This window comes from Mustela putorius, unplaced genomic scaffold (genome assembly GCF_011764305.1).
Source record: "Mustela putorius furo isolate JIRA1106 unplaced genomic scaffold, ASM1176430v1.1 tig00003909_pilon_pilon_pilon, whole genome shotgun sequence".
Classification (NCBI taxonomy): Eukaryota; Metazoa; Chordata; class Mammalia; order Carnivora; family Mustelidae; genus Mustela; species Mustela putorius.
In genome coordinates, this window is record NW_025422057.1 from 24,699,514 (window position 1) to 24,727,483 (window position 27,970).

The following is a 27,970-nucleotide window of genomic DNA, read 5'->3' on the forward strand; positions in this document are numbered from 1 at the left end:
AACCTGTCACTCTTTGGAGTAAACATCATTATATCTGGCTGCCCCCTTTTAAAAAACGAATCCCTATGTCATCAATTGTCCCACTTTTCAGTCACTGACATCTGATTTTTAAATGAGTTCGCCCCTTTCCTCCAGGTGGGCTTGACCGGGCCTGGGTCAGAATGAAGCAAAGAGGGCAAAGGCCGATGTAGGAAAAACAGGTCTTGACTATAAATCCGGCCAACTTCATAGTTTTTCTAGGAATCGGACATTCTGCCCACAGGCACCCCCACGAGCCTGGCCACCCTGTGAGTCACACACCTTAGGATTTCTACCATTCTCTGGCCACAAGGAAGGGGAATGCCACGCTGTGGCAGGACTGTGGTTATGAAAGATAAGGAAACATAACAAAGGGCATTTCCTTTACCTTTGTTCCTTTCTCCCCACAGACCCATAAAATGGTTAATGGGACTCCCCTGGTCTGAGAAATGTTCTGCCCTCCCCCCATAAAGTTTGATTCCTGGAGGCAGATCTTTTTTAAATGCCCAAGTGTCAGATAATTGGAAGGGTGGAGTAACTGTAAGCCCGACACACCTTTGTCAGGACTTGTTAGGGAGTGAAGAACTAAAAGAAACGAGGGGGAGAGCAGGAGAAGTAAACATTTTTGAAAGATCACTCAGCTCTAACACACCTAGGCTGGGTCCGGATAAAAAAAAGGGGGGGTCTGCAAACGTCTCGGAGAAAACATCAGGAGGAGAGAGAGAGAGAGGGGGTTTTATTCCAAAGTTGTTTCCAGTCCCTTCCAAATCTCAAAGAAGGTAAGTTCCAGGAGGGATTCGTCCTTCGTCTCCCTTCCTCTGGGACTTTGACTTGGCATTGCTACTTGGAATTTGCGTGTTTGTTAGAGAAAATAAGATGAAATTGTTAGGGTTCAAGCATTGCAGCAGAACACAATTAATTGATCCAAAAGTTCCTTTGCTTTCTGCATTCTGCTTGGGGGAGGTCTTTTAAAGGAATAGTCAGAAAGGTTCCTCTGGGCGAAGAAGAAAGCCGGTTAAGATAAAGTGGGCTCTCGTGGCCAGTTGGGTTTTCTTTCTTGGTATTATTTTCAGTATTGTAAAATGGCTTGTTAAGTTATTTTATTCAGAATAGGAGAGAGTTATGGTTCCTTCGATCTCAGTCTTTGGCACTTGCTCTCCCCCCTCCCTCCATTCCCTTCTCTTCCCTTGAAGCAGAGACTAGCTCAGCGGTGAAGTCACAGAGAGGGTAAGTGGGGGCTTGTAGAAACGGCCCCCGAGCGCGAAGAGCTGAGCTACCGCCTGGGCTTCGCGCCTGCAGGTCCTGATTAAGTTGGAGAGGATGGTTGGACATTACTGTTTACCACGCTCTCACAATACCGCCTCTAATCTAAAGTAAAGTGTAATATCTGAAACAGTATAATCCAGGAATTTCCTGGAGTCAAATTTAGAACAAGGAAAAAAAGAAAGGGAACGTTTTGTCTGTGTAATACACCTTTCCTGGCCAATTTGCCCCCTCTCCCCAGATCATTCTGGGGTGAGAATTACCACCTTCAGTATCTCACTGGACGGCCTTAACTGCTCAATGACAAATGACCATGTTGCTTTTTTTGAAGTGTAGACAGAGCACCTGGCACATGGCTTCATGTGAGTCGCAGTTCATCAGTAGGTAATAGTCAGATTTGCTAATGTCCATAAAATATAGTGAGGTTTTTTTAAAGATAATTCGAAAAGCCGAGCTGTTTCTCCTCACCGCTGTCTGCTGCATCTTAGAAGTAAGGCACAGATCTAAGTCAGCTCCTGACGGCTGCCCTTCAGAAAATTGGAGGCACCAGCGTTACTCTGAGCCTCTTCAAAACACTCACACAAATCTGATCAGAGTTGACCTGGGGACAGTGACAGAGTCTTGCCTCAAGCTTGGATAGAAACTCAGATTCGTGAAATTGATCCCACCTAAGAACCAAGCTCATTCTCAGATTATGCCTGACCAGAAGCAGCCTTGGTCTATGCGGTTTGGCTCATCTGCTGTTATTAACAGCAGCAGGACTTCATGAAAAAGGGCTGTAAACAAGAGGCAGCATCACAAACCTGGTGCCCAAACTCCATCGACCCCAAATTCTGGAAATCAGGGGTGTCAGATGTAGCCAGGTGCACACCTGATGCTGAGGTTTGTAGAGACCAAAGCCTCTGAGACAATCCACCCTAGGGCGCTGGTTTTCCTGGCATCAAACTGCTTGCTCCATCCGTGTTAACAGATCAGAGTAGTGCATGGTTTTCTCACCCTGTGACCATTTTGTTGTTTTGTTTTTAGATTTGAAGCATACAGAGATGGGAATAATAAAAGCTGTAAAAAAAAAAAAAATACTTGTGGTTCCTTAGCAGAAGCTAGGGATTAATTCTTATAATAGGAACTAGAAAATACTTAGCTTCTCCATTCCCTTCCTTATTGAAGACTAAGTGTTTCGTGGGTCATTACTTTTTTTATAAGGTCTTTTATTTTATTTTATTTATTTGAAAGAGAGAGACAGATAGAAACAGAGATAGTGGGGCGCCTGGGTGGCTCAGTGGGTTAAAGCCTCTGCCTTCGGCTCAGGTCATTGTCTCAGGGTCCTGGGATCGAGTCCCGCATCGGGGCTCTCTGCTCAGCAGGGAGTCTGCTTCCCTTCCCCTCTCTCTGCCTGCCTCTCTGCCTACTTGTGATCTCTGTCCCTCTGTCAAATAAATAAATAAAATCTTAAAAAAAAAAAAAAGAAAAGAAACAGAGATAGCGAGAGAGCACACAAGAGGGAGAGGGACAAGCAAGCTCCCCTCTGAGCAGGGTTAGATTTCAGAACCCTGGGATCATGATCTGAGCCAAAGGCAGATGCTTAACCACCTGTGCCACCTAGGCGCCCCCATGGGTCATTAGAGTAAGGTCACTGTGAGAGCTGACTCTCCGTAGCAGTGTTTTGTCCTGATTCGTGGGCGTGCCATCACTGGAATGGTTTTAGGTGAATGTGACATAATTTAAATGCAGTGGAAAGAAAAAATTCTAAAGAGTAGAAAAATGATTTTGAATTGTGTCTTTCTGCATAAGAAAATACCATGAGATCATTTTTCTACATCTTCTAAAGAGCATTAACTAGGACATCACCATGAGCAGCCCCTTAGCACTACAGGTGAAATTAGCGTAATTTTGGAATTGAGAACCTAGAGACCTGCTCTTCCTTGGTTCTAGTGCAGTGGCCTAAACATCAAATAAGTTAAAATTAAAGAGTTAAAAAGTATGCTACTTGACAGTACTTCCATTAAGTAGTGTTTTGGGCGGAGAGTGAGCTGGGCAGGGAGGCACAGGCTCAGGCATGTGTCAGGGCTTGAAACTTTCCTTTCCCTAGCGTTACACTTCTTAAAACTATCCGCACTGAGAATGTTTAAAAAGGAAGTCCTGCAGGGATAGGATAGGCCCTATGGGACGATCCCAGTGCAGGTTTGTGCCTCGACCCATCACTTTCCTTTCGATGACTCACTTAAAAAATTTTTCATCGTGTTTGAATTAGAGGAATCTGCCTCCCAGCATAACCCTGCCACTTCAGACTTTTCGTGGCAAAGTCACCAGAACTCCGGCCTGAGTGTTCCAGGCCCAGAAAATCATTCTGAGCAGCCATGGGACTCAGCCTTCTCAGGGGCTTCGGGCTGAAAGAGAGGCAGGGGCCCATCCACCCACACCCAGCTCAGGCCCATTCTCTCCCTGAGCACCTTCTAGTAAGGATTCCCCACGTCCTGGAGGCGGCTATTTGATTTCTTAGCAGATGGCCCCTCTCCTTGTGCCCTCTGGAAGTTGGGGAACCCATGGCATTGTGCTATACACATCAAAGCTCCATCATTAGCACTTAAGAAAAAGATTGGGAATGCCTAGGACAGTGGGTTATTTTTATGGGTACAGAAAGAACAAGGAAACACTCACTACGTTTACTGCCTGGATGCTGAGACCTTCATCAATGGGAGCTATCCCCAGTCTGCCTTGATGGCGACAAGTAAAGGAAACCCAGCCAAACCCAAATGGATGGCTGCTGACAGCCACTTTCTTTACAGGATCAAAACACACAATAACTTGCGGGAAGTAAAAGCCTCCAGGGCCTGTTATAAACAGTACCTTTCAGGATAGTGTTTCCTATCAGTTCGGGTACCACCCTAGGTGGCTCCCCATAAGCGGCCAGGTGCATTTGAGTGTTTAATCTCCAAAATGCCTCCTGGTCCACGGCTAACGACCAATTTAACAAAACAAAACAAAAAAAGCAGAGGGGCTTTGGAGATACCAAAGGCAATTACTGCTTAAAAGCTTTCAAAAAGGGTATCTAGAGGCAGGTAGGTTTGTATGACAGTAGTCAAACATGTTCTAGCCGGAATGCAGACATAGACACAGGCCAGGTTTGGCCTTCTCAAGAGGCTGGACTCCATTGTGAAATTGTTTATGGAGCCCCTCCTGTTTGGTTCTGGGAAACATACCAGAGTCAAAGCCACCTTCTGTGGCTTTTCAGATCCAGTCAGGAGTTTTTCCATGATGCCTCATTCCTTGCCTAGAGCTGCACTTAAGAAACTCCAGTGAGCAAGAAGTTGGCACGTTCAACCAGGCCCTGAAGCTAACTGTGCCCATCTTGGTTCATTCCACCAGCCTGCTGAGCAGCCGGTCTCTTGTGATCTTGGTTTTCAGTGGGGAAGTCACCTGGGGCTGCATTATGACTTTCGTGGGCCCTGGATGTATTCAATTTTGTGGACCCCTTCCTCTATTCAAAAAAACAAAATGAAACAAAAAACTTAAAAAATTACATTTTATAACTGCATTGAAAGAATATAAACCAGGTTGGATTATATTCATTTCTCCTTCTGATTTTAAAGATACTCTTTTTAACATCTATTTGAGAGAGAGTGCGCGCGTGCACATGTGCATGAGCAGGGGAGTGGGGCAGAGAGAGCAGGAGAGAGAATTCTCAAGTCCTCAAGCAGACTTCCCACTCAGCACAGAACCCAACTCAGAGCTAGATCTCAGGACCCGGAGATCATGACTTGAGCCAAAGGTCAAGAGTCGGTCGCTTAACTGACTAAGCCACCCAGGCACCCCATTTCTCCTTTTGATTTTAAATTAAAAAAAAAAATTATATATATATATATATATATAATTTCACTCATATATATATATATATATATATATATATATATATATGAGTGAAAGAGAGAGTATGAGCAGGAGGGAAGGGTAGAGGGTGGAGAAGCAGACTTCCCACTCAGCCTAGAGCCCAATGCTCCATCCCCAGACCTAGAGATCATGACCTGAGCCAAAGGCAGATGCTTAACCAACTGAGCCACCCAGGTGCCCCTCTTCTTCTGATTGTAAAAAGAAATTAAAACACTTTCATGGGCCCCAAAAAGTGTGATAGGATTAGGTACTGTGCCTTGTGTGCCTAACAGATAAGTGACCCTGAAGTCACCAGGCAGGTAAAAAAATCTGAAGGGAGAAATCTTAAGCAAGGCACATCCTGGGCAGAAGTGGCTTTCCCTGAATTCCAGAATCCAATTTGAACTGCATCCAAAAGAGAAAGGGAAGGTTAGGGGGAGGAGGAAAAACACAGGAAAAGCCAAATTTCAAGTCTTCCCAGACATGGGACTGGAAGCCACATCAAGAACCCAGTTGGGAAGGGGCTCCCTGCTGTGCTCCCCTGTGTGTTTAAGCCTCAGCCCCCACCCCAGCCTCTTGCTGTCAGATGGCTTCAGTCCATCTACACTTCAGGACACAGTGGACAAGGTCTCAATGGTTTTCCCTTCTGGAAGCAGTAAGTGAGGAGGAACATAGATAACATAAAAATATGCCTTTCCTACATATTTCTGTAGATTTTACACATTTTCTTCATATACTTTTCCTTATTGTGCCTGCAAATAAGCATAGCGGGGCTAGCTTATTACAAAGGGAAAGTTCCATATTGTAAGAAGTGTTAAGTGCCTTACAAGTACCAGTAATACAGTAATTTTTTTCCTGATTTAAATCCATCAAATGTCAGGATGCCTGGGTACGGGGATCAAGTTCCATATAAGACTCCTTGCTCAGCAGGGAGCCTGCTTCTCCCTCTGCCTGTTGTACACGCTCTCTCTCTGACAAATAAATAAAATCTTAAAAAAAAAAAAAATCGATCAAACATCATTCTCCCATCTAAACTCTAAATAATGAAGTATTCTATTCATCAAGTTCCCTGTAGGACACTAAACGTTATGGGATACAACAAAATGAGTTCGTTAAAAGCAGCATGTGCATTTGTCTTGCATATCTGCAAGACAGATATCCTTCAGCTGTCTGTACTTTTTTTTTTTTTAATATTTTGTTTATTTATTTGACAGACAGCGCAAGTAGGCGGAGAGGCAAAAAGAGAGAGGGAAGCAGAGCAGAGGCGGGGGCGGGGCTCAATGACCTGAGCCAAAGGCAGAGTCTTTAACCCACTGAGCGACCCAGGCACCCCTCTCTGTTACTTTAGCAAAGAATGGAGGTTTTCTAGTCAAAGGTCAGGGTGCCATGTAATTCCACTACTACTCAGGAAGGGGCAGTCTGGTCGATAAGATCCTTAAAAAAGAGCTCCCCATAGAGGACAGAATCCAAAGTGGAACTAACCACTTTGTGCAGTCGAAAGTGGACTCCCTCTTATAACTGAAACAAGGAGTAGGAGGGACTCTGTAAAAAAATATGCACAAGACAGAATTATGCCTTGAATTCTGGGAGTCAAGTGTTTTTGTTTCTCAGCTTGCATACTAGGGACCTATACTTCCTAAAAGTGACAGTAAGTGTCATGGCTGATCATGGTTTTTGGCTTTTCTGCAGGTGGCTATGGTATGGATGTAACCAAGAAAAACAAGCGAGATGGCACCGAAGTCACTGAAAGAAGTAAGAGCGTGAGACATAGCATTATAAAATAGAAAATTTGGAAAGAGTAATTCATGCCTGATTCCATCACAACTACTGTCTAATTTCTAAATTATTTATAGTCTTTCTTTTTTTTTCTTTTGTTTCACTGTATCATTTAAAATGTTTTCCTAAGTAGACTTTATTCCCATATGATGGATTTTATTGATTTTTATTTTAACATTTTCTTCAAAAATGAAAACTACCATTTTGACATATAGTTCTCATAATTAGTACTTTTAATAGCTGCATAATATTCTGTGAAATGAATCTGCCAAAGGCATTTAACCATTTATTTAGAAGACAGGGCAACAGAAATCCAAAAGAATAATATCCTGCTTACTGCGGGGACAAAGTTAGAATAACACTGGTGTCGCAGTCACAATCTACACTGAAACAGAAAACAGACACATTTCTTTTGTGAAACTGCCCAAATCATAAATTCAGAGACATTTAAATTGTCCCCGAAACGGTTCCGACTCTTTCATTTGTCCTGTGATTTTCATATATCTCTAATAAAAAAAATTCTGGCTTCCCAGACTTGGAATGTTAGGTTAAGAAATCATTTATTTTTATGTGTCCAAGAATCCCAAAGGTCCACACAATGAGAGGTTTAGTCAAAGCTCAAGGACTGTTACTCAAATCAAGCTGCCATTTTAGTCTGAAAAACCATTTCCTGTTATGCATGGAATGCAGCTTCTGCCACAGTCCTCACCCCAGGTTCCTGCCAAGACAAGAAAATCAATTAGAAAAGTACCATGTGAAGAAGGAAAGGAGTGGGGGCAGCAAGACTGGTGCAGGACAGAGCAGTGTCGTGCCCAACGGCTTAAACTGGTGCAAAGGATCCTGCACCTTTTCCCCTTTAGCCTCCTGTACCGATAGGCATGCGCACAGACACAGCACACGTGCACATATACCTGAGCATGTGCACATGTACATCATGCATGCACGTATACCTGGGCATGCGCACACATGCATACACCGCACAAGTGTGTGACGTGTGACGTCAGTAGACTGCTGCTCCTTTATGTCTGGCACAGAGGGAGGTGGTAATGACGGTCACCCTTAGAGAACAGCGTTGGCCCCGCTGTGGTTGTACGAATCTGCCCACCTCCCCATGTTGCTGCAGGAGAGAGGTCGGTTCAGGAAGGCAATAGGTTTCTCTTCTAACTGGTGTTTAAAACATTCTGGAAGCTTTTATTACCTCTATAGACTCATCTTCACTTGGGAGTCCAGAGAAACTCAGCCTGGGGAGGCAAAGGCACTGGTTCCTGAAGTCTGTCTTTGATGCATCTGTCCCTAATTTCACCAAGCACCAAATGTGACTTACTAATAACCCCCGGCCTTCTTAAACAACCCCACATTCAGGGATGGCCCTGCAGATTTTAGCATGAATTATGTCCTTCGGACACCTCCAGCTAAAAAAGAAGTACAAAGTGATTATCCACTTCATAGTGAGATCAGCCAGGATAATGCCATGGCCCCAGCCGGACTGGGTGACCTTTGGAAGGGGCAGACAGCGTGTGGCTCAACACATTTGGGGTGACCTGAGGCCCTGGTCCTCCTTCAGAGGTGAATCCAGGCCTGGACTGGATCTCATTGTTAAATGAGAGACATGAATGCCAAGGTAAGTCATCCTTCTAACCAGTGGGTAACTACTTGTGGTTCCAAAGGATATAAATGTATTTTCCAGGTCCATTAAATCCCATCGTTATTGCACATATGTTCATGTGCAGAGAGTCAGAGCACATACCCTAAAGCATGAGCATACAAAAATCTATGTTAAACCTAATTTAGGATGCTGAGCCTATGACAGATGTTAGACCTTGCCAGGATATAGGGAATTCAGTGTAGTATATCTGATTTTTTAATTTTCTTTTTCTAGTTATCACGGAAACAGTAACTACAAGACTTACATCCTTACCTCCAAGTAAGTGACTGTCGAGAGCTTTCTTCTCAGTAAGGCATGTCTGAAGGACCCCACATGCAATATTTCCCGTGGGCACTACTCTTCAGTTGAGCAAAACCAAAATATCTGAAATCTCTTTTTTAACAGCTGTATAGACATTAACTTATAACAACCACAAAACCCACCAGTTTGAAGTATATATAATTCAACGGATGTTGGTACTGTTAACCTTAAAAATAAACTGGCCAGTTATTTCACCAGCAAAATGTGGGTTTATTCAGAAATAGCAAAGAATCACAACCTGGAACAAACAAGCTAAGTTTCATATCAGAAACCTTATCCAGCCTGAGCAGAGAATGGGAGAAGGGAACCACCATCAGGCTTCTGTCTGAGTCCACTAGTTTTCTGGGGCAGTCCTTAGGTTGAGTGGCTTCTGTATTGGAGAACTGAGCCCTAAAGCTACCCCTGCACCTGCCAGGCAGCATGGCTCACAGAGGATGGGGACGAGAGGTCAGAGCATGACAGCCACCATGGGGAACACCAGCGACACAGAGCTGTCACTCACCCCTTCAACAACTCTAGTGGATGCCATGTCTATGGCACTGACCAGGCCATCTCCAAAAAGCAAGCCCAACCCATGTCCTGGCCTCACAAAGCCATTCATCACTCAGCTACCTCTTCTAATGCTTCAGCTTTCCTAATGAGCAACTTGCTATGCTCTGCCCAGAAGACTTCCCTTTTAAATCAGGTGGAATATTTGCTCTTGACATTTCTATCGCAAACAAACACAGGGGAATGTGGCAGCTTGCACCTGCAAAGGGACACCAAACCAGCAGGGTCGTGCGTGATAAGCCAGGGGTGGTCTCCGCTGCGGAGCAGGAGAGGACCTCTCCTGGCATGATTCCACCCATAAACTGTCACCGCTTCTTGTTTGTGCAGAAGGGGGAACCAGCAACGGCTGTGCTAAAACGGGCTCTCTGGGTGGAGGGAGCCGGCTGGAGAAGCACAGCCTGACCCATGGCAGCAGTGGCTACATAAACTCAAGTAAGTGCCTGCTGGTGGAGGGACTGGGGGAGAACAGGTGGACAGGGGCAGAGGGATCCTACGAAGAGAGGAAGGGTCACAACTGCTTGTCATCCATTCCAAGTGCTCCCAGTTGTGGTGTAACTGACACAGAAACCAGCCAAGGGGATACTTTCAAATAAGATGCACTAGAAGCCTCATTATAATGGGATCAGTTTTCATTTAGTCCCTAATATAAATAACAATGCTCAAGAATGCTTTGTGGGGAGGTGCTCTTTTCCCACTGAGTCACTCTCTAGAAGCCCTTTCTTTTAGGGAAGGGTGTGCACCCAAGAGGGTTTACAGTTTGAATTAACAATAACAACAACAACAAAAGAAAATTAACCACTGGGTTACTCCGCTCAGGGAGTCTAGTGACACACAATCCCACATTGAGTTTCCACTGGGCAAGCGTGGACACAGGCTCATTGTTCCCAGTGAAGCACTCTTTCACCGTAGCTTGCAAACCAAAATGAGACAGAGTGAGGAAAAACAAACGAAAAACAAGCACACGTATAACCCCTGAGGCCATTTAAACCACCTTCAATTGACACTGAAAAAGAAGACCCAAGACGCAAATAGCCAGGTTGACCAAGAGGCGTGGTTGCCGCTAGCTGTCAAAGTCCAGGGACACGTCGTGGGATTGTATCCTAGTCCATCCGGCAGTAAGCTACAATTAAATGCCAGGTCCTCAAGAAAAATCCTGCCAAAGCCTCTCCCTTGCCATGTGCAACCACGTCCACAAAGGGCCCCCCTGCCTTCCTTTTGTGGTCGGCCGGGGAAGGACAGCGGCGGTGACAGCGATGATCTCACCTCCCATTTCTGAGCGGGGTTCTCAGAAGGCCCTCTGGGCCCCCCGTAGGACTCTCTTTTGTTTAACCTTGAGCAGCCTGAGCGCAGTTAGCATAACTGCAAAGCCAGTCGGAGGTGCTGTGAGAGTTGATGCTTGTCCCCTCTGCAGGTGGGAGCACGCGAGGCAATGCCTCCACGTCCAGTTACAGGAGGGCTCACTCCCCCGCCTCCACTCTGCCCAACTCACCTGGCTCCACCTTCGAAAGGAAAACGCACATCACTCGGCATGGAACATACGAAGGTATCAGTCTGTATATTGCATTTCATTTCATTTCATTGTAGATGTCATTTGTCCAGAAAGGTGGATTTATGATAGCCTGGGGATGCGACCCAGGGCCAGAACGAGCTTCTGCCCTGGCATTGTGAGGAGCAACTGGTCAGACTGTGGGGTTGGGGGACATAAAGACAAAGGGACGTTCCAAAAGGACTTTCATATGCTAAAGAAGACTCACTGGATAATGGAGGCCTGCCTATTGCCAAGCTAAGGTGGTTTTTCCCTCCAGCAAGGCAGACAGTAGTGCTGGTGGGCGCTTTCTTGTCTCCTACTCTGCCTATTTATCAGTGGGCTTTTAAGGACCTTTAATTTAATCTACATTTCTTTCTGCCTTTGCTTCCCACATCAGTTTCATTTCTTTTATGGGCTTATGTTACTTGGAGATTTCATTGATTGACCTGCCCCCTTATTCATTCATCCATTCAGTTTTATCTCATATCTACTGTGTGTTTAACACCGTGTGGAATGCCTTAGTGGACACCGTGGGGGCCAAGGGCTGGTTGCCTCAAAACCGGCCACTGTGGCTTGAACATTATTTTGAGTTAAAAGCAGTCCAAACCCAGCAGATTCAGGAAAAACGCTTTACCTCCCCCTCAGCTGCCTGCTTGTACCAAGAACGGAGCGGTTACCAGAGATTCTCCTTGTAAGGGCCTCTGTAGCCAAAGTGGCCCCACCTCAGTTGAACAACCATTTTGTTGTTTATGCAGTAAAACTTAAATTGACCCCCAAGGGGAACTTACTTAAAAGCAAGTTGGGGAAACCAGTTCCAGGTAACAAAGCCCAAATACAGGGGCGGGGCGGGTCAGGTGGAGACATCCAATCAGTAGAGCACGCATACTGTCTCCCTAGCTACCAAGGAGTGTGGGCCCCACCTTTTGGGCACCTAATTCTGACCAAGGTGATAGGCTAGTTCAAATAGCTACTATGGGATGAATTGTAATTCAATTGGCCACCCGTGTGGGACCTAGCATGACTGTGCAGCTTTCTCTGTGTGTTGCAATCTCATTGGCCACCTGTGTGTGGCCAGGCCCAACCACATGGCCCTTGTCCTTTAAAAGTTAGCCGGTAAGGCAGGGAGAGGTCGCCTCTTTGTAAGAGATGGCCCTGACCGCTCAGTTTGATTCTTGATGCTTGGCACGAAATAAAGCTTTGCTTGACCTTCGCTTTGTATCAGTCTCGCTCCTTTAATCACGGACCCATTATTGGGGGACCTTTCATCCTAAGATACTTATCTCCGTAAAGCCATCTCTTTTTCCAACCATCTCCTCTCACCTTCCTGCAAATGGTCTTTCTGCCCTTTGTATCCTCAGGCCCCTTCCCCTCTCCTCAACTCACACAAGCATCACATTGCCCGTTTCTGGAATTTCCATGTCTGTGTGGATTCCCTGTATGTACAAAGCTAAATTTGATTTTCTCCTTTCTCCTGTTAATCTATCTTATGTCCATCTGATTCCTAGTCCTCCTAGAAAGATCTTGAAAGGTAGAGGAAATTCTTCCTCCCCAACAACACTTAAATGAGTTACACGTGAGGGGCGCCTGGGTGGCAGTGAGTTAAGTGTCCATCTCTTGGTTTAGGCTCAGGTCATGACCTCCGAGTCGTGAGATTGAGCCCTGGGTTCAGCTCCACGCTCACTGTAGAGTCTGCTAATGTTCCTCTCTCCCTCTGCCCTCTCCAGTTTCTCTGTAAAATAAGTAAATCTTTTTTAAAAAGAAGTAATGAACTAGATGTGGATCTTGTCTTCAAGTTGCCTGTGGTCTGATAGATAAGCTAAGCTGACCGATAAAAACTGATGTAAAGTTGAAGGGGCTGAGCATTTCCAGCTGAGTCTTCCGGAGAAAACAGTATGGGGCCTGAGGGTGGGCCTTCAGGTGTGTGAGGTTGGAGGCGGGGTGGAGAGGTGGGGAGCTCCAGCCTGCAGGGGGCGCACTCAGCACAGACAGGCAGCAGGCAGCTGGAGGGACTCCGATTGCGGGCTGGCCTGTGATGTCTGGGCTCTATTCTGCAACAGTGAGAAGCTACTGGGATTTTTGAGTAGAGAGTTGATCCTTCCTAAAACTCCGGAAGGCACACGCAGGAAGAACAGGGAGGAAAGAGGCTGAACAAGGTGACAAGTTAGAAGATGCTTATAGTCAAGGGCAAACTTGGCTGGGACTAGGGCGGTGGCAGTGGGAGAGGAAACCAGGAGGAGTAGATGGAACTGATATTTGACAACTGATTAAATATGAGGGGAGAGGGAGGCCAAGGAGTCTGTGCCACTGAGACTCCAGCACAGGTGGCTGGGTCCATGGCGGTGCCAACTATTGAGAGGGGGGCGCCGGAGGCAGGCTCAGGAGCAGGAGCAGGAGCTCAGCAGTGCTCCCAGGCAGGGAGCGGGGCGCGTGAGCCCAGGAAAGAAGTCCGGCAGGATACCCAGTTTGGAGCCATTTACAAAAAGGTTAGTAGAAGATGGAAAACTAAAGAATCAGTCAAAGAAGGGAGCCTGAAAGCAGAAGGGAGCAAAGGCTGGGGATGAAGCAGAAGTGATGTGGTTTGGAATATAGGTGAGGTTCCGTGGGGTGAAGTCCAGAGCCAACAGCCAAGAATTCTTGAGAAGTCTTGGGTGCAGAACAGTGGTTTATGAAAGCACGGGGACAGGACCTGTGGGCAGAAAGAGCTGCTGCCCTGCAGTTGTGAGGAGTGCCTGATTATATACTATGGGGTTGGGGGGAGCTAAGGAAAAAGGGAGAAGGTATTTTCTTGTATTAAAGAAGACACACAGGATACCAGGGGGGGGGGGGGGGGGGGGGGGGGCTTTGCTATTGTCAAGTGAAGGTGGTTTTCCTTATAGTTAAGCATTAACAATAGGATAGTTGGAAGCTTCCTGGAGGAACATTACACTCTGCGGGGCTTCAAGTATCTGTCAATGGGCTGCTCAGTATAAGGACATTTAACTGCATTTGTATTCCTTTCTGGAAGCTAGGCCATGGAAAGAAATGCTTTGTTCTTGTAAATTGCTAAGACATTGTAAACTGAGGGAGACTCAAGTAGTGCAGGATTGTGATCTCTAGAAGTTAACTATTTGTTTTTCCTTTAGAGCAGCCTGGAGTGCAGGAGGAATGTCGCATTTATCCCATGGGCAGGGGTGTTGTGGGGTCTCAGCTTCTGCTTTGTCCTCAGCTAGCCTTCTGTTCCCTCAACAGAAGGAAGAGCCAGAGGGCACAGGAGGAAGAAGAGGCTGAAGGGGCGGGGAGAGCAGGACCCAGGCAGGGGCATGGAAGTCAGTGCAGGAACACACTTCGCATCAAGAAGCAGGAGGCAGGGACGCCTGGGTGGCTCAGTTGGTTAAGCAGCTGCCTTCGGCTCAGGTCATGATCCCAGCGTCCTGGGATCGAGTCCCACATCGGGCTCCTTGCTCCGCAGGGAGCCTGCTTCTCCCTCTGACTCTGCCTTCCACTCTGTCTGCCTGTGCTCGTGCTCGCTCATGCTCTGACAAATAAATAAATAAAATCTTTAAAAAAAAAAAGAAGCAGGAGGCAGGAGGACATTTGGATTTGGCTCCTGAAGTCCCCACAGTGCTGGCGACTACAGAAGCCAGTCTGGTGGGAAACAGATGAGCCAGGCAGCAATGGGTCTGACCTTGACTGGAGATGGGTCGTGGTGGTGGAGAAGGAGAGGACTGAGGGCTGCGCTCCCCAGTGTGTGATTTCAGTGTGTGATTTCAGACCCAGAGTGGCCAAGGGGCTTGGGAGGGCAGGGAACAAAATCCAGGGGAGATAGGTTGTGTCACCACAGTGCTGTGTGATGTGAGGCCTTCCTGGGGGCCGGTGCCTTCACTGTAACAGGGTCCACGTTCAAGACGAACTTCACAAGGGCAGTGACGTGCCCGTGCTGACAGCACATGTATTTGAACGACACTGGTACAGGGAGAACTCAGTGGAGGGCTTAAAAACAAAGCAAAGCAACCCTCCTGCTTTCCTGCGTTCCAACCGTTCCCCATCTGAAGCAGATCAGTGATCAGGATGAACCACCATCTGAAGCAGATCAGTGATCAGGATGAACCACCATCTGAAGCAGATCAGTGATCAGGATGAACCACAGGAACTGCGGCCCGCAGGCCTGTCTTATTTAAGATAGAGCCCTCTGCCGAGCCCCCACCGCTCTCCCCACAGAGGGCTGCGGGCATCCCGCACACCGTCCCCCCGGGAAGCCACGGGCTTGTGTGGCCATGGGTGCTCAGCGTTTTCTCACCCTGCAGGGAGCTCCAGTGGCAACTCTTCCCCAGAGTACCCTCGGAAGGAACTCGGTAGGTCCTTTCCTTATTGTCTGAAGGGATGGGCAAAGGCACTGGGGAAATGCCTGGGGTCAAGGGTGGAGGGTGGGGGAGACACTGTGAGCTCAGTGGATTCTTCTAAAACTTGGACCCCTGCTGAGCAGTTTTTTTTTTTCCTTTGCTCTTTATCCGGAAGCATCTTCAGGCCACAGTCAGCCGGGTTCACTTGCTGCCCTGAGCCGTTGCTCCTGACCCTGGTGAAACGGCAAGTTAGTCATGCAAGGCTCAGACTTGGACAGAGCGGCCCCAAGGCCAGGCAGCAGCTGTGGGGTTTATCCTTTCCCAGGATGCACGGAGACCTCGCAGCCAAGAGCAGCGGGGGTTCGAATGCACACATGCCAAACATCCCAGCAAGTCCGCCACAGTGGACTGCAAAGGGACACGTTTTATGCCAAGCGAAACCCTAGGCTGTCTTCACTTGGCCTCCAGTTTGTGGCCCATGGCCTTGGATTCTCCCTGTGCATATGAGCTGATATGGTCATTGTTCAGCGATTGTAATTTCACCTATCTGCTCGTACCAGGAAGACCAAGGCAGTCTAACAAAAAGCTGAAGGGAAGATCTGGCTGGGTTTTTTTGGTTTTTTTTGTTTTTCTAATATATTTGGTCAGTGTAGACAGCCAGCCCCAACGACGAGACTTCCAAATGATTACTTTAGTTAACACTTAAGTGTGCACTAACTTAGCATCGATTTAGCTGATGCCCTGAATTCGTGGAGCCTGGCAGAACTCGCTCTGCCCATCGAACGCAGGTGGTTTGGTTCACAGTGGGGCCTGTGATTGAACTAGAGAAGCCAGATGGTGGTCTCCATGTGCATAAGTTCCATCATCTCGTCCTGAAGCCCAGCTGGCCGCACAAAGGGGCTGGGCAGGTCCCAAAGAGGGGAACCCAAAGAGGAAGTGGGGTGCCCAGGGCTTGACCTCCAGGAAGAAGGCAGGGCAAGGCAGTCCATTTGGAGTCCTTTACGAAGACTTTACACAGTGTTGGTACAGACCTAGAGGAAGGCTTCCATCTCCCATCTGGATGTAAAGGCATAAAGAAAATAGTCTCTTCCCCCGCTCAAATAGATCTCCTTTGAGGTCAAAAATATCTAGTGTGCCACCTCTTCGACGCGTAAGATTACTTTTCTTTGTTCCTCAGCATCTTCTTCAACCAGAGGAAGGAGCCAGACACGAGGTGAGCTCTGTGGCTGGGGTCATTGCAGTTCATTCAACAAGTTTTTTCTGAGCATCTAACATGTTTGTCCAGACCTGAGCCAGAAAATGGGAGGAGTAGAGAAGCATAAATAAGGCGTGGTTCCTGCTTTCAGGGAGTCTACTGCGTCCTCGGACTCTTCCGCAGGCCCCATCAGGATGGGAAGGGTAGTTTGGGGCACTGATCTAACATGGAAGGGAAATCAAGGGTACAAACACCCAGTAACCACCTGGGGACTAATTTGTCCTGCTGTGGGTTACAAAGATGCTGGCGCCACATCTGGTGTGCCAGGGTTTCACTTGGAGTCCCCTGGTTGACTTTAACAAGATGCACTATAATTGCCTTTATGTAGTGAGAAAGGAACGAAAGTCCATCTCTTTCAAATTATTCCAGGGGACAGAGGGCTCCGTGACAGTCTTGCACTCTGCACGTCTGCCCACAGATAAGGCTCTAGGAGGGAAATGGGGTCCTGGGGAGAGCTGGCCTGGATGGGTCTGGTGAGGATGGGGAGGAGCAGTGTGCCCACGCTGTGCTAAATGCAGAATTCTGCATAGGCCCTGGAGCTCTCTCTAATCACTCTAGACTTCCAGGGGCCTTATTGCATCAGTAATTATAAAGTTAGGAACACACCAACCACCCAGGTTGAAGGCTAATAGTTGAAAGATGTCAGTGGCCCACCTGAAGCTAACAGAATGTGAAACCACCCTTTCCTGCCCAGACGAAGCCCAAGTGGTTAAGTAAACGGTATGGGTTTTAGAATTCTCTCTCAGGCATCAGAGACCCGGGAGGCAGGAGAACAGAGTGGTTCAGAGTAGCTGGGATACAGGTCCCTGGAAGGGGGTTGGTCATTGCTGATGGTGATCGAGCCTCTCCCTCAGCCTGCGATCTCATCAGAGCATCTCCAGGTGCTGGGAGTTGTGTAGTGGGCAGCTTGGGGTCTGGGGAGAGGACCCCTCCTTTTAAGCAGCACTCGTTCTGGGCACTCTTAGGTTTCCTGTTCCCAGGACAGAGCTCCGAGCAGCCCACATTTCTTTCTGCTGCTCAGAGCTCAAGGTCAGGCTCCGTGATCCAAGCTCCTTCACTTACACCTTCTCCATCTCCTCCCCTGTAGAGAGCGAAATCCGGGTTCGACTGCAGAGCGCGTCCCCATCTACCCGATGTAAGTGTTCACTGTCTGCAAACAAAGGATCCAGGAATCCAGGGTCACCATGGTGTGCGTGCATGTGTGTGTGGTCACTTGATCATAAAACGTGTTGAAGGGTCTTCTGTGAGAGGGACCCTAGACTAGGTGTCGGGTCAGGAGCTGAATAACTCCTGTTCCCTGCTGCTGAAGGGGAGCTAGAACACCAACCCACCGTTGCCTCTCTGTGAGCTGAAGGAGCAGGGAGCCAAAGAAACCTCCAGGGTCAGGGTCACTTGAAGGGAGACCGAGGGCTCCGTGGGATGAGCTGGCATCAGACATTTGGGGAACATATATTCAGACACTGGAGGAATGTTCCATGTGGCCCAAGGGAAAGGAATAGGAGGTGACCCGATAGAGTACTTAAGGTGGGAGAAGAGTCCGAAGTAAGCGTAAGCGGAGTGGGAGAGTTTGAACTTTATTTCGCATGTCTGGGATTCCCCAGCCCCTGTCCATCAACTCTGTTACACTCCTGTTCTTGTGATAGGCGATTTGACATCTTGAAATGAACCCAACTGGTAGGATGGAGACCAAGTACAAAGAGTAGGAGGAGAAAGAGCCAGGTTGGTTGGCCCAGGAATTAGACAGGAGCTGGCCCAGAGAGCTCCATGCCCTGGGCCAACGGGTCCCATGCTGTCCCCCCAGCATCCTTCTAGGCTGGGCGGGGCTGAGCCAAGGTTGGAGCTTTCAGGGAAGGGGGTGCCTGGGCAGTCCTCCAACACACGTTGTGTGCAAACCTGTCTGTTACATGCTGCCCTCGCATGGTGCCTCCCTTCTCTCTTAACTTGACCTGTTGGGAGGCACGGGGGGCTTGCATCCCTCCCTGAGCTAGCGACAGGTCCCAGTGGCCACATGGACTGCAACTCCCACAAAAGCAGCATACTGTCAAGGAGTTAGGGGCCATGGGTTCTTGGTGGCCCCCCCGGGCATACAAGGTCAGCGACCCAACATGTGGGGTGTCCTGGCAGGGGATGAGCTCTTTGTTGAACAGTCTGTTCCCAGGGATCCGGTTCTCTCACTGCCCTGCACATAAATTCCCTAGTCTGGCAGTCGAGGAGGACAGTCTTCCAGCCACAGAATTCTCCCCATGGTGCCTGGTGAGGTCTAATTAGGAAATACATACTGAGGACCTCCCCGTGGAGGCACTGTATTTATGAGGCATTAATATTACAAAGTATCAGCTTAATATGTGCTATAAATTGACAAAATGTGAAAATTACAGTGCTGACCAAAAATATCCCGGCGTGTGAAGCAGATGCCATCCCCCCTCATATTCCAGATACCCTTAATGTCCTTTCCTGCTGCAGCTGGGCTGGGGAAGGAACCCTGGGCCTAACGGAAAATGTGGGCGTCACCTTACAGGGACAGAATTGGATGATGTTAAGCGTTTGCTCAAGGGGAGCCGATCAGCAAGCGTGAGCCCCACCCGGAACTCTTCCAACACCCTCCCGATCCCTAAGAAAGGCACAGTGGAGACCAAAATGGTGACAGCGAGCTCCCAGTCGGGTAAGTCCCGTGGCTCCGGCTGCCATGGAGGGAAGCGAGCCAGGTGGCAGAGTTGGCCTGGCCCAGGAGCTGAGCCACCCCAGCAGGCCTTCTGGGGGGGTGGCAAAGACCTCACAAGGTACTGCGCCTTCGTGCTTTGTGCTGCGTGACCATGTGGGCTGCACGCTGTCTGCCCCACTGTCCCGTGAGCGTGGGGCTGGGCTCTACATCCTAGAGAGTCTCTCCTGGGACATTGTTGACCTCCCTTGGGAATGTGTTGGCCACGTTCCCCAAGTGAAGACTCCAGGGGACCCTTGTAGTGTTTCCCTTCATTTATTCAGTGACTATCCTTTGCCTCCTCTATGCCAAGTACCAGGCACTGAGGAGAAGCAGCAGAGAGAGGAGATACTTCCCCTCGTGGAGGTGGGGTGGCCTCGGGGGGAAATCAGACCGATAACCAGGAGATGGTAGTCAGATAGGAGGAGTGTTGCAGAACCCTCTGAGTTCACATGCCTACCGAGTGCCAGGCAGGTTCTGTGGGGGGGGGGCAGAGAGATGAATAAGCAGATCCTCAGAGGGAGAGGAGGGAAGGAGCAGGTGTGCTGTGATGTAGAGCTTTCGGTCTTGGACTCCTGGAAAGAAGAAAAATCCCTTGAGATAGTGACCTGTCTCTTATGTAAATATAAGACAAACGCTGGGCCAGTGTGCATGGCTGCCTGGCCGGCTCCCCCAGTATAGTGAGGAGGCAGAACTGCTTCAGATCTGCAGGAGCACCAAAGCCCCCTCCCGGGGGCAGAGTGGCCCCGGGTCTGGTGAGCACGTAGGAAAGTTGACAGGGTCTTACCAGGGAAGACTGCCCTGAGCACATATGGCCATAGACCCAGGCCTTTGCTGTCTGTGGCTGCCCTCTGCCTGGAGGTCTGTGTGGGATTTGCTGTTCCTGGGTGTCTGTGAAGGTGGAATCAGCAACAGATGGGAGAGACCATTGGTCACCAGCACCCAGGAGGTGGGGAGGGCCTCTTGGAAAAATGGCAAACCCCAGAGCAAAATTGACCTACTTCAAATTTCACCAAGAGCCAACAAGAATTTCTAACACGAGAGACCAAGTGTTCACCAGCTCCAGGGTTTCAGATGGAAGTGGGCTGGCCAGCTTCCCTGGACTGAGGGAGTTCCCAGACATGGGACCTTCCGGGCTAAACCCAGCTGGGCTACACGGGCCCGCCTGGGTTATCCCGCATGGAGCGCCGACTGGGCTCTCACGGGGATGCGGGCCTTTCTGTGTGATTCCAGTGTCCGGCACCTATGATGCCACCATCTTGGACGCCAACCTTCCCTCCCACGTGTGGTCTTCCACCTTGCCGGCGGGGTCCTCCTTGGGGACCTACCACAACAACGTGACAACCCAGAGCTCATCCCTCCTCAATACCAACGCCTATTCTGCGGGATCGGGTATGTGGTACGGGGCCCTTCCCCTCCCACTGCTGGGCCTCTTGCACCTTTACTGGAGCTGAGGGACCCTCTCCGCAGCTTCCCTGAGGGGCTTTCTGTGGCCTGGCGTTCCATGATTTTCCTAGCCTAGTTCAGTCTCTGGGTATTTCTTTTGATGGGTTCCATATGAGAAAGACTATCTAGCACAGTGTGTCAGAAAAATGTGTCCTGAGAAAGAACATGAAAACAGATCTGAGGAGCCTCGTTGCCCTCTGCATGGATAAACTGTGACCTTGAGTATGTCAGTTAACTTCTCTGGGCTTCAGATGCCTTTTCTGCAAAGTAGCGACTAACAAGAGGGGCTCTGGCTGGACCCCATGGCCACTCGAGACCTGACCATCCGAGGACCATCCCTTGGCTAGGACCCAAGGCGCACCACAGACAAACCGGTTCTCTGCTGCAAGGCAAGAGACCATGATTTCCTAAAACCAGAAATGTAACAAAAGCTCAAAATGCAGCCCTGCCCTTCTTTCCCTGGCTTCTGTGTACCCTCCCCCCCCGCCTCCCCAGTTCTGGGCCCAACGCCCCTCTCACTGACCTTCCTCCTCCCCTGCAGTCTTCGGAGTTCCAAATAACATGGCATCCTGCTCTCCCACGCTGCACCCCGGGGTCAGCACCTGCTCCTCAGGTCAGTGCTCGCCAGCTTGCGTGGCCTTTTTCAGAATGTTTGCTTAAAACATTAGGATGATCCCTCCTGCTGAGGAAAACTGGTTTCCGCAGAAATGTCCTCTACGCCCCTGAGCATGAAGACCTTCCTCAGTGCGCATGGGGACACAGACGCAGGGCCCAAGGGGTGCCCACCCGCGGTCAAAGGTGGAGCTCAGCCCCCAAGGGCAAGGCCTAAGGTGGAGGGGCCAGAGGCCTCACCTACCTGCTTGTCCTGTGCTGGTCCCTTTCTCCTCTGTGAGCAGTGGAGAGATGGAAGCAAAAGGGCCGAGTCAGTGCTCCGGACATTTTTCAGGTGGAAAGTATTGTTACGTTAGAAGGATCTTAACTTCAGATCTTTTCGTAAATACTGTAGGTCCCTGGGGGCTCAGCCAATCTTACTGCTTAGTTTCCAATGCAAACATGACCATTTTAAAGGAATACACGTTCACTCTGTTTCCACATATGTCACAACCACACGCTATACAAATGATACCGGACACATCTTGTTTCGTTTCTTTCTTTTTTTTTTTTTTTTTTTTTTTTTTAAAGGCTTCTGCCTTCCCTCTCTGTTACTGTGATTAGTAAATATAACGACGTGGGCCTCCTTCATTTAGCTGGCAGGTACGCCCACAAGTGTGAATGTAGCATTCTTGTTTCAACACTTCTGTTCCACTAGAGCCCCACCAAACCCAGAAGACACCAGGTTCATGTTTCATTCCTTCTGCCTTTGCCCTTCTGCTTTGCCAAGTCCTGACTGAGGAAGGGGGCAGATCGTAGATCCAGGATCTGTGCCCCAAACACTACAGATGATGAAATAAGAGAAGCTCTTACCCCGGGAGGATTGAGCTTCTGATCATTATTTAAAGACCAACAACCAGCCTCTGAAATCCTAATGGGAGCCAGGGGAATTTTATGTGTTTGCATCTCGAGGAGGAAGTGTTCAAGGGAAAACCAGGGGCATGCCAGGTCAGCACTCTCAGTCCCTCTGCATCTGCGTCCTATGCCCACAGTTCCCCACCGTGCCCCAGGGTGCCCCAGGATCCCCCAGCAAACATGGACTCCCTGGGATATTAAGTTGGCTCCCCACCCAATGAGGAGCCCAACAGACCTGAGCTGAGATCGAGAGTCAGACACTTAACTGGTGGGGCCACCCAGGAGTCTGGACCCCTGGGATATTTTTAAATGTCCTGAGATACAGCGACCTTATTCAGACCCCGTGAAAGTGACCACCATTCAGTCGTGTGCACTCACTACCCAGGGTAGCTCAGGACCCAGTGCTGAGAGCATTTGGCCTATGGTGGGGATGCCTGTGTCCCTCGCAATGTAAGAACTGAGAATGCTGGGTAATCTGTCCCGTGTGAAGGCCTTCATTGTGGAAGTGATTTGGGGGTTCTGGGGGCTGCCTCAAGCTAAGGGACCCCCTCCACCTGTACTCACCTGCCCTCCATTGCTTTCGCAGTATTTGGCATGCAGAACAACCTGGCACCCAGCTCGTCCGCCCTGTCCCACGGCACGGCCACCACCTCCACAGGTCTGTAGCCGAGGTTGGCGCTCCAGGCCCCGGCAGGGACCCATCTCAGCAGCTGTAACTCACAGTCTTCCCTTTCAGCAGCCAAACTGGAGGGACCAAAATATGTCCAAAAATCAGTCCGCCTTTCCCCACCTCTCAACCTAGAGGTGCCAACTTCTGTCACGTGCAGGCTCAGACATGAGGGAAACCACAGGGGACCCTGTGCTGTGGTATGTCCCCTGTATATCCCTGTCTCACTGCTGATTCTGATGGTCCCTGTCACTGTACATTGATCACCTGGGTGATTTTTCTGGTGTAGCCCCTGTGCAGGCCTGGGCACAGGGAGCAGAAGAGGTGTGACCCTTAACCTTTGCCCTCAGCTTGCTTACTGTTTACTTGGAGTAGAGAGTCTAATACATGTGAAACAACTGGGCATCCTGTAAGACAACATGCATCCAGGTATGCAGAGCAGGTGTTAAGGTTATAGGTGTTCTGAGGGGAAGGAATCCTAGCAGAACTTCATGGAGGAGGAGGAATTTTGGAACACACCTAAAAGGATGAGGATTAGGGAAAGTTCATCTAAATTCCCTGCCGCCCCTGTGGCTGGAGTTGTCTTCCTTATTATTGTTCATTTTATTTATTCTGTGTTCTCCTCACCTGGGGAGGCTGCCAAGCTGCTAGGGCTGATCAGACTACTTCTGAACCTCAAGGAGTCACCCTCCCACACTGGCCTGCTCACTCCGTGGTTCCTTTCTTGCAGCGTACGGTGTGAAGAAGAACCTGCCCCAGAGCCCTGGTGTTGTGAGCACTGGTGTGTCCACCTCTGCAGGTGAGCATGATCTCTGTCTGCTGAGGGCAGCTTGTGCAGGTGGAGAAGTGCTCCGTGGAGACACCTGCTATATGAGAGGAAAGAGAACCCACTGCTGGTCCGAGGTCTGCAAACACGACTCCCCCTGAGGCCTCCCGGTTGCCATGACAGAACAGAGGCAGCTGTGCCCTGGCCCTACCTTGGCCTTCCCGTCCAAGGGGTGGGGCAGGGAGCTCCATCCTCCACACCTGCCTAGGGTCCGGCATTTGTGCCCCAGTCCCCACCCACGTCTGCAAGCCCCCAGCCTGCTCCTGTTGTATGTTCCCCATTGTAAGAACCAGGGAGCCCATCAGGAGCTCCGCACACATTTCCATTACGATCTTCCTCAGCTTGGGCTCCCTGCAGCTGGTGGGTTCTTTGCTCGACTGATCTGATCCCCTTGCTTCCTTCCATTCAACAATTGGTTGATTCAAAAAAGGCTGAGCACCTGCTTTGTAGGAGACGCTATTCTCCGGGACTGAGCAGAGCCGTGAGCAAGGCAGACTAGATTCCCACCCTCACCAGGCTGACCACCCAGTGGAGGAGGCTGATAGACCAGGAGACCAAGTACAGGAGAGGATGAGAGAAAATAACACCTACCGGAAGAAATAGGTGGCTCGCTAGAGACAGGAGTGTATGCGCGTTAGAGCGGGTGGTCAGGAAGAGCTCCTGCCAACCCAGGACGGGAACCCTGGAGGCTGAAGGCTAGACGTGAACCAGCCACATTAATTAAAGAAGTGCCTGAGAGACCAGGGGACTGTGGCCCTTTCACTAAAGATCCTGTAACATCCAGGTGGGGAGGTAGCATTAGAGGTCAGCCGCCCAGCATTTCTGGCATTGACCTCTGATGGCCAGGCCCAGCCGGGCAGGGGAGGTGCTTTGGGTCCCCAGTAGGGTCTTCATGACCGCTGTTGGCGAGAACAGGCCTTTGGGCAAACCCGCTGATCCCTCTCTTTCCCTCCCTCCCCGCTCCTCTTGTCCTCTTGCTTCCTCTTCTCGTTTCTTCTCTCTCCCTTGTCCTCGCTGGCTCCTCTCCTTTCCAGCCTGCACCACAAATGTCCAGAGTGATGATGTCCTGCACAAGGACTGTAAATTCCTGATTCTGGAGAAAGACAACACGCCAGCCAAGAAGGAGATGGAGCTGCTGATCATGACCAAGGACAGCGGGAAGGTCTTCACTGCCTCCCCAGCCAGCATCGCTGCAAGTAGGAGGGGGCCCACTCTAGGCAGGTTTCCCAAGAAAGGCAGACCCTGTAGGAGACCGAATGTCCCCGCAAGGTGGCTGGAGACATTTTAATAAGAAAACCCCAGTCACCCCATTCAAATGAAAAATGCCTGCCTGAAGAGGGTGTTCCAGGGTCTGCCTTGAATATAGATTAACATTCAGGAAAGTTCTGGTAAAATACTCCCTGAGGGGTCTTTGGGCAACAGGAAGCCTAAGCACACACACAGATGCGGGAGATGAACTCAGGGAAGCTGGGCCCTCTTCCTACCCCGGTGTCCACCCAGGAGTGGCTCTGGGGTGGGTGGGGCAGGAGCACAGAATACCCTGGGTGATCCTGGGTGGTGTTCACAGCGTCTTTTTCAGATGACACCCTCAAGAAAGAGAAGCAAGCTGCCTACACGGCTGACACCTGCCTGGTATCAGAAGCTAATGGTGAGAGGAAATCGGAGACTGTCCCTCTGACTTTTACCTGTCTGCCTCTCATTTATTTATCCTCTGAGACCTCGCTGCTCAGAATGCAGCCTCTGGCCCATCAGGATGGGTGCCACCCAGGAACCTGTTGGAAATGCAGAGTGCCGGGCTCTGGCCCAGACCTGCTGAATCAGAGGCTGTATTCCTGCAAACTCTGCAGTGGTCTCGGGCCGTGTGTGCATGTGCATGTGCATGTGTATGTGCGCACACACGCATGTGACTACAGCAGACGCCTTCCCAGGGTGCGTCTGCCGTCTCTGGCAGGATTGTTTTTCTCTGCTTATTCCCTATCCCATAATTTTCAGAACTACTAGAAAATGCTTCGCAAAGCACTTGCTACGTTTATTTTTTTTTTTTTCTTTCCAAATACTTGGGTTCTCTCCCAGCTAGCTGCATTTCTCTGCGTGCGCTGGGCCCTGTAGACTATCCCCAGATCACTGACTACAGGGAGGTCAGTAAAGAAAGAGGAGAGTTGGGCCCTAGAACATCTTTTCAAAATGCACATTCAATCCATTACAGTCTTTAGCAGGCCCTACTCTAAGGAAATGCTCACTTTGAAGACTTACATTTTAGGGTGGAAATGGGGCTGTGGAGCTAAAAGAGGCTTTGCAGAAGCTGAAGAAAGCTGTAAACAGTTTTCCCAAAAAACTTCACATGTGCTCACAAGCATTCCGTGGTTGGATAGCAGGAGGAGCTCCCGCACTAGCCCTCCAGCCCCCTGCCCCAGGTGAAGAAAGTGTTCCGAGTCCCTGAACCAAGAAATCAAGAGTCCTTTCTCACAAGCACCTTGATCGTTTGGATGCGAATGTTGCCCCTAATGTAGAACCCCAAAAGTGTCTTGGCTTGAAAGATTTAAGGTCACAAGAAGGTTGAGACCCTGCTTTTCCCACCAACCATTAATGGCTTGTCAAGCCATGTGTTTCTCGATGGAATTGTTGCAAACACGTTATCAACAAGGCTTGAGTGAGTGTCCCTGCTGCTGGGATGGCATAGTTCCTTCAGGTTCTGCCCACAGTCAGCTCACGGGCTGTCCTGTGGGCTCCTGCAGTTCAAAAGCTCAGGTCCAAACCTGTGTTCTTGGGGTTTGCCTTCCAGGAGACGTGAAGACTGTGTCCACCAAGGGCAAGGCCGCCTCCGCAGGTGGGTGACAACAGCGGGTCCTGCGGGGACAGGAGCTGATGGGGCTGGTGGTAATGAACGGGGAGGGATGACTGCCCCCTCACATACAGCTGGGGCACACGGGAGCCGCACCTCTAAATCATTCTGGAAGGTGGCAGGGTAGAGGACGGCAGGGCCACAGGCTGGGGTCTAGAGCAGGGCTGCAGCAGGAGGCCCCGCGTGTGCCCTTGGGCACTGCCGCCCAGAGTCCAGGGTGTCTCAGCAGGCCAGCAGCCAGAAGCCCCGACCTGGGCCTCGAGGGCCACGGAGACCACTTGCACACCTCCGCCCTTTCATTGGCTCACTTGCTTCCACAGTTTTGAGAGAGAAGCAGGTCAAGGGTTATCAGCCTATTTTAGACACTAAAAACCCTTTCCACTAAAAACAAAACCCACAACTTCCTGGCCACCCTGAGTTTAATTCCAGGCACAGCAGGGATTATGAAGAAGGAGCCGTGGGAACAGAGATGGGGAGATGGGAAGGCTTTGGGTTTGGCCATAATCAAATGCAGGAGGTGGTAGGAAATCCGGGGTCATCATCAGGATTTTTAAACTTTGTGCCCTGTCCTGTGCTAACTACCTTAAGTACCTTATCTCCTTCATCCAACAACCATCCTAAGAAGGAGGCAAGCTCTTAACCCCGTTTTATAAGAAAGGAAACCGAGGTGCAGGGACCCCCCTCTGGTCTGCACAGCCAGGCTGGTCGGGTGCATGCTCTTCACCAGTCGGGGCCTGTGTTCCATCCTTGAGCCCGGCTTCTCCTTTAGGGCCTTGCAGCCCCGACCAGCATTGGCTCAGCCCTAGGAAGTCTCCAAAACCTAGAGAATTCGGATGGAAGAGGGTACGAGTCTACTGCATTCACCTTACCCTTCCTTTGTCTTCCACAGATATGCACAACTACAACCACCGTGTGGGTGGCGGGGGCGGCGGGGGCGGTGGGGGCCCGTGGGGGGCGGCGCCCGCCTGGTGCCCCTGCGGTTCCTGCTGCAGCTGGTGGAAGTGGCTGCTGGGCCTGTTGCTCACCTGGCTGCTGCTCCTGGGGCTGCTCTTCGGCCTCATCGCTCTGGGTACGTGCCCGTGCGGAGGGCAGGAGTTTGCAGTTCCCGGGTGTGGAGGGTAGAGGGACTGGAGAGGATGGGTGTGGACCCCCCGTTACTGTGGATGAGCAGATGGGGCTCCAGGCCCCTGGGGTCCTGGTGTGGCTCCCAGCCGGGGGCCCTCTGTCCGCGGAACAGCCTGTGAAGCAAGCACAGGGCGGCTCTTAGGAACCAGGCCAGGCCTTCCCGGAGCCGCTTTGCACCTTCTGCCCACCCTGCATGGGCCTCTGTGTGGCCCCTGCCCCCACCCCCACCCCCACCCCCAGGGAGGAGGAGGGGGAGGATGAGGATGAGGAGGGCCCTCACCACAGCCACAGCACAGGACAAGGCCGACCCCCCAGTGCC

At 50.1% G+C, this 27,970-nt stretch overlaps 1 protein-coding gene and 1 long non-coding RNA gene across 2 annotated transcripts in view; one reads left to right on the plus strand and one right to left on the minus strand.

Moving 5' to 3' along the window:
- Positions 1–577: 577 nt before the first annotated feature.
- The window catches only part of COL17A1 (collagen type XVII alpha 1 chain), a 51,875-nt gene continuing 24,482 nt past the window's right edge, over positions 578–27,970 (plus strand). The window contains exons 1-17 of the mRNA XM_004749319.3: positions 578–797; positions 6,838–6,900; positions 8,804–8,848; positions 9,767–9,871; positions 10,851–10,982; positions 15,251–15,298; positions 16,464–16,499; positions 17,629–17,676; positions 19,060–19,203; positions 20,473–20,631; positions 21,227–21,298; positions 22,778–22,849; positions 23,589–23,657; positions 24,719–24,880; positions 25,252–25,332; positions 26,467–26,511; positions 27,416–27,595. Coding sequence (XP_004749376.1) covers positions 6,849–6,900; positions 8,804–8,848; positions 9,767–9,871; positions 10,851–10,982; positions 15,251–15,298; positions 16,464–16,499; positions 17,629–17,676; positions 19,060–19,203; positions 20,473–20,631; positions 21,227–21,298; positions 22,778–22,849; positions 23,589–23,657; positions 24,719–24,880; positions 25,252–25,332; positions 26,467–26,511; positions 27,416–27,595 — 1,450 coding nt within the window. The 5' untranslated portion in view covers positions 578–797; positions 6,838–6,848. The remainder of the gene's footprint in view (positions 798–6,837; positions 6,901–8,803; positions 8,849–9,766; positions 9,872–10,850; positions 10,983–15,250; positions 15,299–16,463; positions 16,500–17,628; positions 17,677–19,059; positions 19,204–20,472; positions 20,632–21,226; positions 21,299–22,777; positions 22,850–23,588; positions 23,658–24,718; positions 24,881–25,251; positions 25,333–26,466; positions 26,512–27,415; positions 27,596–27,970) is intronic.
- Positions 19,999–27,820, minus strand: LOC106005509. Its single transcript, XR_001178907.2, has 6 exons — positions 27,552–27,820; positions 23,486–26,531; positions 22,756–22,935; positions 21,542–21,571; positions 21,209–21,407; positions 19,999–20,130 (listed from the first exon to the last, which is right to left on the minus strand). It is a non-coding gene; the product is annotated as an uncharacterized LOC106005509 (long non-coding RNA).